This window comes from Arachis duranensis, chromosome 1 (assembly GCF_000817695.3).
Source record: "Arachis duranensis cultivar V14167 chromosome 1, aradu.V14167.gnm2.J7QH, whole genome shotgun sequence".
NCBI classification, from domain to species: Eukaryota; Viridiplantae; Streptophyta; class Magnoliopsida; order Fabales; family Fabaceae; genus Arachis; species Arachis duranensis.
Genome location: NC_029772.3, coordinates 9,001,400 through 9,013,589, shown reverse-complemented (window position 1 = coordinate 9,013,589; position 12,190 = coordinate 9,001,400). Strand labels below are relative to the sequence as shown.

General features: G+C 26.3%; 2 protein-coding genes across 2 annotated transcripts; one reads left to right on the top strand and one right to left on the bottom strand.

Annotated features, from left to right (window-relative positions):
- Positions 1 to 383: 383 nt before the first annotated feature.
- LOC107478963 (SKP1-like protein 1B) lies at positions 384 to 1,028 on the bottom strand. Its single transcript, XM_016099120.3, has one exon. The coding sequence runs from the start codon at positions 1,000 to 1,002 to the stop codon at positions 535 to 537; it is 468 nt and encodes a 155-aa protein (XP_015954606.1). The 5' UTR covers positions 1,003 to 1,028; the 3' UTR covers positions 384 to 534.
- An 8,057-nt stretch (positions 1,029 to 9,085) lies between these two features.
- LOC107477525 (protein LHCP TRANSLOCATION DEFECT) lies at positions 9,086 to 11,752 on the top strand. The gene is made up of 2 exons (XM_016097566.3): positions 9,086 to 9,428; positions 11,372 to 11,752. Exons 1-2 carry the CDS (start codon positions 9,144 to 9,146, stop codon positions 11,624 to 11,626), a joined length of 540 nt encoding a protein of 179 aa, XP_015953052.1. The 5' UTR covers positions 9,086 to 9,143; the 3' UTR covers positions 11,627 to 11,752.
- The last annotated feature ends 438 nt before the right edge of the window (positions 11,753 to 12,190 follow it).

Below are 12,190 nucleotides of genomic sequence, written 5' to 3'. Positions count from 1 at the left end.
TCTCGGCGAGTCTTCACTTTTTTTGTGCTTCTTTGTATTTGGTCATCCTCTAGTGGTGAAACTCTAGGAGAGCGAGTTTCCATTTGGTTTTTTACTACAATATGATATCTAAATAGTACATCTGAAAAATTGCTAATGTCGTATAATTGATTCAGATTGTTGCTCTCAAGCCTCAATAATGACATTTACTTTTATTTTTCATTCTTTTATGAGATTTCTAAAATATTTTTCACTAACACTTGTTTAGTACGTGCCATTCTTATAGTATTTAAATTATTAATGATGATTGAAAATTTTTCAAATTATTAAACTACTCTTCTATCTTAATTCATGACAACAATAAAGAAGGATCGTGACCCTAAATTCAGCAACGAAGAAAGATACATGTGATCCCTGAACATAGTCAACAAAAATAGTCAGATAGATAAAAGGCAAACAACCATAAGCATAGGATCAATGCACATGGCAGATCTTTGACAAGCAAAACAAAAGCACAGGCAGAGATTTGAAGACACTGTTAAAAAGCTTAACAAATCATTCAAATGCCCATTGGTTTTCCCGACGAACTTCCTCCTCTTCCTCCGGAGTGAAATCATTCTTGATGTTGAATGTCTTACGAATTTCCTCAGGAGTCTTCCCCTTGATCATGTCTGCCACAGTTTGGCATGTGAGATCCAGCAGGCTCTTGATGTTCAAGTAGTTCGCAGCCAGGATGAGATCGAAGAGGGTGGCCTGGTCAACCTTGACGAAATCTGCGTCCCAGGTCTTGAGGTCTTCCTCGTTAGGCCTCTCTTCGGCGTTCGCAGCCTCGACGTGCTTCTTGCAGTACTCGATGACCTTCGCAAGGATCTTGCTGGTGACGTTGGGGAGAGGGATGCCGCTGTCGGCACAATCGTCCTCGATCATGTGCTTGATCGTCTGCGATTCCAGCGCCACCGCCTCGTCCACCTCGAACGCCTCTCCGTCCGAGCTCTTGAGGGTGATCTTTCTCGTCGACGACATGATTCGAATGATATCAGATATTGATCCTCTTTCTCGTTCCCTTTCGCTGTGAAAAGGTAAAATCCCTAGCCCTAGGTTTTCGTTTCGATGATAAAACTAGGAAAAAGAAAAGAGATCGAAAATTTTATTGATTGAATTGAATTGAATTAATTATAAAGGTAAAATTATATATAGAGAGAGCATTTATCTAAAAAAGATAAAAATAAATAAAGATAAGATAAGAATAATTAAAGAGAAAATAAGATAAAATAATAAAGATTAAAATTATAATTAAATTTATATATTCTTCGATTAAATTTGTGGGTCACGAGACTTTTTTATTATTGTCATAAATTAAAATAGAAAAATAATTTAATACAAATACCTCATCGATGGTTAATTTTTTTTATATAAAATATTTCATATTTTTTTTTTAAGGATCACACTGCGATACAGATGCAAAGTACAGAGATTTTCCCTGAAATTCTTGTAGCAACCAGAGCTTGTGACATGGTTGTGAAAAGACTGGCTTGACTAAAAACACATTTGAGTGATCATATATAAAAATTTGATAATCTTATTTATTTTTTATTCAAAAGTTTTAAGAGTTTTGTTAAAGATTTTTTTTGTTAAAGATTTTTTTTGCCTAATAACAATTTTATAGTAATATAAAATAAAGGTTTATCAAAAAAATATCTTTAACAAAGACTACACGTTTTTTTAAATACATTTTCATAAATAAATATCTACATAATTAGTTAATAGTACCATAAATTCCTAAAAATAACTAGCAATAGTTATAATTTTAAATTAAATCTTAAATAATGATTTTTGGATTAGCAATGTATTGGATAATAATAGAATAGAATTTAGATTCTATTCTAATTTTATTCGCGTGTTTAAATTATTTTTAAAATTTAATTTTATTCTATTCGCAAGCTAAAGATCTTTAAACTCTAATCATACACGTATTTTAAAGTTTTTTATCTAATTCTATCTACAATATATTATTTTTTTAATCAAACGTAATATTTAATTGTTTTTTAATACACTGATTTAGTATCTTATTTTTTGTGTATATTATTATGTTAAATATAAATAAAATAAATTTAGAGTCAATGCATCAAATATTAGTATATCAGTATAGACAAATGTGTACACTTTTTAAAAAAAATAAAGAGTGTAGTGCTCTATAAATTTAACCTGCTATTAAAAGTAAACAAAAAAAAAAGAGAAAACAAAAAAATAAATAAATAATAAAACATCATAAACTTTAAATCTAAAACTTTAAAATGTAAAGCTTACAAAATCATAATTGATATGATTGTTATAAATCGGTCATACGTTATAATTCGGCCAAAAGTGTTATAGATTGGTTATCAATAATAATCATTAAAGCAGATATTAAAACACTCAAATATACTATTACTCTTCGTTAATGGCAAAATTACTTGGAGACTTATCGGGGTGAACACAGATTGAATCAGATCGGATATGACCAAAAATTTGATCTGATTCGCACTAAAATCATCGGATTGGATCGGATTAAACATATTTTTCTTAAATAATAAATTAAAATAATACAACATATATGATAATTATTAGTTGAAATAAAACATAAAAAAATATTTACTTATTTATTTCTTTATTTTTGCGGATACGCGGATATACAGATCAGATATGCATACATACACAAAATCCGCAATCCGATCCGATTAGTGTGCGGATCGGATCGGATCCGATATCCTTGCATATTGGATTGGATCCGATATCCTTGCATATCGAATCTATATCCGCAATTTTCGAATTGGATTCGGATAAACACCGCGGATATGCGGATCGAATCCAATCCATGAACACCCATAACTCAACCATTATCTTCCATTTCCGATATAAAAAAAAAAGGTAAAAATGTTGTTCAAATGATTACAACTTGCAAAACCTATTATTCACTTATTAACTTGAGCGTTGGAGTGCTTTTTACATATATCCACCTCATTATTTTCTTATTACCAACGTATAACTCATTTCGAAGAAAAGCTTGCAGAAATTTATCGACAAACAAACTATACAACCACCAACCTCCACAAAAACAATAATAATTATAACCCTAAACTTAAACCTAAGTCTTATACTCTTAAATCTTAAACAATATAAGCTAAAGCTTACCCTTAATGTGCAATCGCTTTTTTCTATAAAAAAAAAAAACAATTACATTTTCAAAAAACCAAGATGACCCTCATATTTTTTATTTAATGAAACTAAATTCTTAGATAAAAAAAATTAGTAAAAATTGTTTTTAGCATAGTTATTAAATCTAGTTTAATCTTGTTAGCCGAATTGGTAAATTCAATTTGACTTAGTTGATTGAATTAAAAATTTGATCATCAATCTTTATTGGGTCATTAAAAATAATAACATCTTCTATTGCAACTTAATCTTTCAACAACAACAATAACAATAATAACAACAACAACATTAATATTTGAATTAAAAAAAATTCTTTTAAATTTGGGGTCATTTTTACGTTATCTATAGGTTAATTTGATTAGTATTTAACTACCAGTGAGGTTATAATACTTTTACACATTCAATTAACATTAAATAAGTGTTTTAACTTAAAAGAACTCTAATTTTATGTCAACTTGACAATGAACATATAGTGTTTTTGTCAAAAACAAGTCTTTAATTTCTAGTTAGAAACAATCTTCCACTATTAATAAGTGAAATAAATATATTGGTAATAAATTAATCATAATATTAATCAAAACTTATCTATAACTATATATTATTGCTGATAAAATTTTAAAAAAATTATTCTTCTTTTTTAAAAATACTAAAATGACGTTTTTTATTTATAATATATACATTTTTTTATAATTTTTAAAAATTTTTCTCTTTAACCTATTTTGAATTGTTTGTGTTAATTATTGTCACAGTATCTAAATTATACATATTACTAATATGTAGTATTTATTAATTAAATAAAATCAATAACAAAGTATTGATTCAAAATGAGTTCATGATCTTCATATTTAATTTTTTATATTTTAAAATAACTATTTTCAGGATTAAAGTTTCTTAATTGTAATAGAAATTAAAATTTTGAATTTGATTTAAAAAAAATAAAATACCTTTTTAATTAATTTACATACGATTAAAAAATATTATAAGGGAGTTGAATTGTGCTTTTTGATCTAAGAATTAAAGATAATGTACATTATAAATACATAACTCTCCAATTTTTTATTCCAAATTTTTTCACTCATATAATTATTTCACTTAATTACAAATTAAAAAAAATCAAGTCAATTTCACTATAATCAAACCCAAGAACCATTTATATATAAACATTGCATAATTAAACTCTTCTTATAAAATTTTTCTCTGTTTGTAATTTTTAGTCAGTTTAATACATGTATCAAGTTATAACTTAAATACTATTAGAATTTAGAAGTATTTAACAGATTAATAGAAAAAATAGTTAAATAAATATGTAAATAATTGAAAACATAATGCCAATTTTTAAATATACTTCATAATTGAATAAATAAAATGTTGTTATAATTATTAACAATTTTAAGTATTATATATATATAAAATAAATTTTGCAAGTAATTAAAAAGAATATAAAATTATGGATAAAAAAATGGTAAGTTGAATTAGAATATGAGCAATGCTATATAGCCGCTAGTAAATATTATTATTTTTTGTTAATAATAATTTATATCTATATTTACAGACATTTTATACACAAAAACATATAATTTGTTTTTATATTTACTAGAGTTTTATACACATAAATTAATACAGTTTGCACCTATATTTTTTAGAATTTACATACATAAATTAATAAAATTTATTTGTTAAAAATAATTTAATATTTGTGCTGGCTAAATAATGACCAAAACTACTAAAAGTTGCTAATTCTAAAAAATTTCTCATAGAATATTAGTTTACAAATGAATTAAAGAAAGTCATATAACTCTTTTTTCATTTTTGAATTATACAAGAAAAAAGCTCTCTTTGATATATATTATATAGAATTAGTTTTTAATTTTTTCCATCAATTAAAAAATACATATGCCATATTTTTTGTAAAAAATAATTATATAATTAAAATTAAATTCATATTTTAGCTAATTAATATTTTTTATCTTAGCTAATTAATCTTATTATTGTTATTAAAAGTTTAATTTTTTTTCTTGCAGGACCCATTAAAGAGAAAAAAAAAATAGAGACTCAAGGGTCAACTTATATACAACAAAAGGTCCAATACAACATAAATGACTTCTTCTTTATTGTGCCTAACCAAGCCAAGCTACCAACTTTCTAGGTTACCGCAGCTGGCCAAATTGCTTCCCTGGCCCAACATAAAAACAAAATAGTACACGTGTTGTAAGAAGAATTATGTTATAAGAATATTTATAAATTTAAATCTATATATTATAATTCAACTTTTTTTAAACATGTCAATCCTTATTTTCTTGAAACCTTGGGTATCTTTATTGTTTTGCATTTTAACATTTTCTAAAATTCCTCAAAGCTAATTATTTTTGGGTGGTTTTTAATTTTAGGGTAAAGTAAATTTGAATTAAGGTAAAATAGGATAATTGGAGTTTTTTTCTTTTGTTGTGGTGGATTTTGAAGTCTAACTCAATTAATGATTAGTTGGATCCTTGTTAATTATCTAACGGGATTGTATTATAATATAGAGTGTAATTAATTTTCATGTATTTGACTATGTAATAAATTAAATTAGTGACTTTAGGACTTGTATGGATGCTATTTTTAAAAAATATTTTTTTAATAATTTTTTGTTAGAAGATCTTTTATAATAAAAATAATTTTATATTTAGATATTTTATATAAAAAAAATTTTTTATTTATCAATTATATTTGAATAAAATAAGATAAACATATTTTTTGTTCATTTATTATGTAAAAAATATATTTAAAAAAAGATATAAATTATAATTTATCAAAAAAAATTTTTAATGTTTTTATTTTTATTATTAGACAAACACATTAAAAACAAAAAAAAATTCGTTAAAAAAATATTTTTTATTAATTTAATAATATCCAAACAAATATTTAGACTCATAAAACTATCTTTATCTAGTGCTAACTTACGTATAAAATTGGGATTTATAATTTATTATGTTAGTTAGATTTTGAAACCAACATTGTTCATGCATGCCCCTTCATTATCATGCTCTCGCTCTTCTCTTAATATTGAAGAAAACTATCAATTATGTGTTACTAGCTAGAAGAGTATGTAGAAAATTAAATCAGAATAAAAATAAAGTTATGAGCTAGTCTGTCTTTTAATGAGAATTTAAAATTGGATTTGCAATATTAAAAACTACTGCTAATTAATTTGTGCTTCATTCATGGGTTAATGGTACTCCTCCATAAAATGGGGAGTAAGAAATTCATGGTCAATTATTCAAGAATACGTTAAATAAATTTTTTTGAAAAAAAATTTAAAGCATAAAATTTTTTATTAATAATATCTTATAAATAAGTTATTTTGTATTTATATTTTTAATTCTAAAAATATTTATTTTATAGAAATGTGATAAAAAGTAATAGTATTATAAAAGAAGTTATTTTTTTAATTTCTTTATAAACTTTTAAATAACTTCTTAAAAAATTGTAATTTAATTTTAAAAATTATATCAGATATTAATACTATTATTTTTTATAAGTCAAAAACTCAAAAAAGTTTCTTTTAAAACTTTTTAAACGGTCTATAATATAACAATTAATTTGGTTCAACAAATTCTTACTTGACCTGTGAATGTATGTGATTATTATACCTTTTCAAGTCTTTCACATATGTTTGAAGATATTCCATTATTATATTATGTACAAAAGTGTTAATGTTACAAGTGTGAGGAGTGCATAAAATTAGTTTCACATCAAAGAAAACAAGAAAGAGTGGGGAGTTTATAAGATAAGAGATGCATTAATTTAACATTTTAAGATTTTGAGTTGGATGTAAAGTTTTTTCATCTTATATTTATCTCACTTAATTCCTCTCTAAAATCTCTCCAGTGATCGAAAAGGCTCTACATGACATGAATACAGGAACTTCACATGAAAGTATATAATATTTCGTATAAGATGAAAACTCACATAAAAGTATATAACATTTCGTATAAGGTGAAAACTCAAGTGTAGTTAATTTTATGTGAAATTAATAATTGAGAATTATTAAATAATTTTAAAGATTTAAACTTAAATGCATGTGAGAGTTAACACTAAAGTACGTTCATGTTAAAACATGCATGTGATCTATTTTAGTTAATGAAAATCCTAGTTCAGTTGTCTTTATGTGATGTTTATAATTAAAAATTATTAGATAATTTAATAAATTTAACTAAAATATTATTAATAATTATCAACTTCGTATCAAAATTAGTTGATAACTAATTGTACATACATTTTTACTATATCAAAAACCCTAAACCTTGTAACAAATTAACGTATTATAATAAACCATAGACTATAATTTGGACATATTTGTGTACTCACGTTTGTAATCCTTTCTTACTCATAGGGAGAGTTCTTTTTTTTTTAATATTTGTTGTGGTTATTAATTCTATTATAATTTATTTAAATTTTTAGAATACATATTACATATTTACATGTTTTTTTCTTATATTGGATTAATATTTATATTAATACTAATTAAATTTTTATTCTATCACTTTTTATTTTTTTTACTAAATATAATAGTTATTATTATTTTTTTGACATTTATTTTAATAAAAATATCAAAAATATTTTTATATAAATATTTTTGTTTAAAAGTATCATTAAAAATAATATTTTTATAACATATTAAAATTAAATTATGTAATTTATTATTTAATGATCAAAATAAAATATTTTTTATGAGGATAATTGTAAAGTTTTTGTTGAAATATCACTAATTTTTCTATATTAAAAAAAATTTGAGAAAAGATAAATATTTAACAATAGTATTATAGTAACCTAACGTCATAGTGTCTCATATTTATAAATTAAGCAGTTAGTATAGTTATGTAAAGTACTACGAAGGAAAAAATTAGGATGTTTGTGGTGCGGTTTAGATCGGTTGAATAAAAAATTCATTCGATCCGAATACTAATTTTATTTGCGGTACAATTTAGATTGGATGCTTTTAAAATAAAAAATTAAAACCGATCCAATTTCAAGCAGTTTGGATTGGATTGGATTTGTAGTTTTATAAATTAAAAAAAATTAAATACATATAACAAGTCTTAATACCAAATTTTAAATAATCAACAATGATATAATAAGTTTCAACAATATCTTAAAAAGTCAATGATAAGATAACAATAGAAATAAAATTATAAGTTAGTTAAAATAAATAAATAAATAACATTTTGAACATAAAATATTTATTAAATAATAATAATACATGAATAATATAAAAAAATACATAAAAATCGAACATATTATAAGTATAATTGTAAATATAATAATAAAATAATAATATTATAGCACATTGTGCAGTTTAGATTGGATTGAATCGATTATGAAAAATAAATTTGAAATTCGATCCGATCCAACAGTTTGCAAAAAGTAAAATCCAATCAAATTCGAATTAATACAATTTTAATCAATTTTCAATTTAAATTGGATTAAATAAACGGTTTAATTTACATCGGTTTATATTTAACACCCCTAGAAAAAACAACTGTTATTTGCATTCTTTATAGAAAATCAGTGATGTGTGCATGTGTCTAACATGTGATTATATCTTGCACTTAGCCAATAATAATCAAACTATTATTTATTTTTGTTATTATATTATTGGAAAGTACAAATATGCCAGTTTAGTGATGTGTCCATGTCAGTGAGTCATTTTTGAGATTCAGATAAAGAGAGAAGTACAAAAGATCTTGTGGACCAAATAAGAGTTTCAAGGCTGCAAAAATTATAAACCAAAAAACCTATGGATTAAGATACTAAAACCAACCAAATGTGAAGGGCCCAAAATGCTTTTTGTTTTTCACATCAATCCCAAAAACAAACAAAAAAACATCATTTGATTGTTGTGATTCTCTCTATTTCTGACATGTGGATAGATAACACACTAAGATGAGAATAAGTGAAACTAGTTCTTCAGAAAAACTTTGAACACAGCAATGGCTTCTATCACATGCATCACCCACCAACCCATTACCACTTATTCTAAGTCTAAGTCCTGTTTGGCTTCCACAAACAGGTTGGGTAGTTGTGAGTTTCTTGGAAGCAGAAAAAGGGTTGGATGGTTGAGAGCCACAAACTCTGGTATTATTATGATTGGACCCTCCAATGGTTCCAAATCCACATGCTGGTTCAAGTTTGGTAAGAATGGTGTTGATGCTGAAGGTGCTGGAATTTATGGTAGCCAGAGCCGTGATGATTTTGATAGAGATGATGTTGAACAGGTTCTTATCTCATTTCATTTCTATATAAACTTTTATCCAATTTTTTATGTCATTTGTGTAATAAATAATGATGCCAGTTTTAATCCAATTTCAATGTCATATAACAAGCCAAAGAGAAACTTGATTAAACTTGTCCAATATGATGATAATTGTTGTGGCAATGCACATAAAAGATTGAAAATTTTTATTTTTTATTTTGATTTTCAGTGTTTTCTGGTGTCATGATTTTGTGAAGAGTAAATATTATAATATATCATCATTAGGGAACAAAATCAGAAAAATATCAAAGAGGATTAGAAACAAATCAATGTAATTTATTAGGATATTATTCCATAATGAGTGTACTCTTAGCGTACTCTCGTTACAAAGTTCTTACCAATATATAGACCAAGAGTAAGCTAAGAGTACACTCATTATGAAATAATATCCTAATAAATTACATTGATTTGTTTCTAATCCTCTTTGATATTTTCCTGATTTTGTTCCCTAATTATGATATTCTAATAGTAAATAGCCATTTCACCGACCTGAAAGATTGTATCCGTTTGAATGTTAGAAATGGTAGAAGTGAAAATTGAAACAAACAAAACACTGACAATGAAACACAAAAGAATGAAAATGCAAACCAAAAGAACCATTTTTTAGATCACAATAAAAATGGATTTCTTGGTTTACATTGTAATACTAAACAATAAAAAGATAAAATCACTCTGTAGTGAGAATGTTAGATGACACTTGATATCATACATATTTGAGATATAATATATATGATGACTTCTTGTTTGAAAATTTTGCATCTTAATCACTGCATAGTTCTGTCAAATTTCTGTTAAGATGACTTAAATGTGAGTCAAGATAAGATATGCATGGTTTCCATGAAACAATTTTTCTCAAAAATTTAAGCTATTAGGTAAAGCCGTAAAGGCACATGAATGGTAAATCCAATAAAAACATTGCAACTTTGTTTAGAATCTTCTCTCTTCAATTCTGCATTTGAGTATACATATATATGTTTTGTAAGGACTTCAGAAATCAGAATCAGGGCCAGCTACTATCTCTACACTGAAAAATCTTGATGTTTAACTCGATGCCATTTCATCGCTATTTCCTTTGTTCTACTATTTCTACTATTTCGAATGGTCTTAATACCTTTCTGAGTTTATAATTAGGACAACACTATTACTGAATATGCTGTTGATATGCTTTTCCCACCTTCTTTAATGTTTGTTGACTATCATATTCTTACTGTGTTTTGTGAATTCATTTCTGTAAGCACCATCTTTGGTAATTGCAAGTTATTTGGCACCTGGTCCCTTAAATAAGGATTCAGATTTGAGTTCTTTAGATGGAAATCTAGTGCTGAAAAGGCTTTATCCTACAGTTGGCCAACTTGGCTCGAGCTAAGATTAGTTAGAGTTGAGTGAATTTCGGATATTCATAGGTTTGTGTTAGATCCCTCTTTGAGTCGGTCCATGACTCCATAAGAGAATGCCCTTAGGCTGCGTTTGTAAGGGAAATTGAGACTAGGAGATAGAGACTAAACCACGTCTTTGTATTGTGTTTGATGTAAAATGTATTGGACTGAGTTATGTCTCGGTACTATGTTTAGTTTAAGATAAATATGGATATTGAGGGGTAGATTTGGGATTTGAAAAATCAAATGAGGGTATTTTTGAAAAGAAATATTATTAAAGTTTCAATCTCCATTGATAAGACATTAGGGTAGTCCATATATTTATAGACCTAATCAAGAAATTAATCCCTAATAACCCATTATAGCTCTAATTCTAATTAGAGCCTAGTTACTATTGGACTTAGGGTGTACCACTTTTGACTCTAAAAAACAGTTTTGAAACTGAAATTGTGTGTGATTGAGAAATCCTTTTAGGATTCCTTTACAGTAGTAAGAAACTTGATATTCATATCATAATACATTTTTACAGTATTTCAATTATATGGGGATGCTTGCGGTTGAAGGAACATATGATAAAATGGAGGCTCTTCTAAACCAAAACATCCACCCTGTGGACATCCTACTACTCTTAGCTGCCTCAGAAGGTGACAAGCCTAAAATCGAGGAACTCCTGCGAGCCGGAGCGAAATACGACGTAAAAGACGCCGATGGTCGAACGGCGCTAGATAGGGCTAGTGATGAAATCAAAGATTTCATTGTTAATTTTTCAGTGCAAAGAGCATGATGAGTAGTTTGTTTCCATTCCATGCTAGTTCAGCCAGCATAGTTGTTCAGACTATGATAACTCTTGAACTGTGCTAGTTTGGTATTATTTTAGCCATTTATCACAAGCAATTAAGCATTTAATCCATATCAGTCTTTAGTATCCATAAACTCATGACTAAGCTTAGACTACTAATTACACTTATCTCGAGTTAAGTCCTAAAGTGGTCCTTGAGATTGATCGCGTGCACTAAAATAGTCTCTGAGATTCTAACTGTACTAATTACGCCCTTGATATTGTCAAAATGCACTATGCTATTCCCCAACTGCTTGATGAGTCACTTGATAGAAAAAGATTGAGGGATTAAATGATTAACATAGTACACTTTTATCAATTTTAGGGACGTAATTAGCATAATTGGATCTTAAGACTATTTTAGTATATCCCATCATTTTGATGGACCCTTTAAAACTTAACTCTATTCATATCTCTTGAGGTTTTATGCATTAGTTGCAACTGCTTCCTATTTTTGCATGTGACATTGACCTTCTCTAAATTCTCTTTTAAAGGAGGATAGTGTTTTGT

What these genes read in the sequence shown, in the direction of transcription:
- LOC107478963 (XM_016099120.3), bottom strand. Translation starts at nt 1,002, where the DNA reads ATGTCGTCGACGAGAAAGATCACCCTCAAGAGCTCGGACGGAGAGGCG.
- LOC107477525 (XM_016097566.3), top strand. Translation starts at nt 9,144, where the DNA reads ATGGCTTCTATCACATGCATCACCCACCAACCCATTACCACTTATTCT. An exon ending in ATAGAGATGATGTTGAACAG is followed by an intron (nt 9,429 to 11,371) that starts GTTCTTATCTCA and finishes ACATTTTTACAG; the next exon opens with TATTTCAATTATATGGGGAT.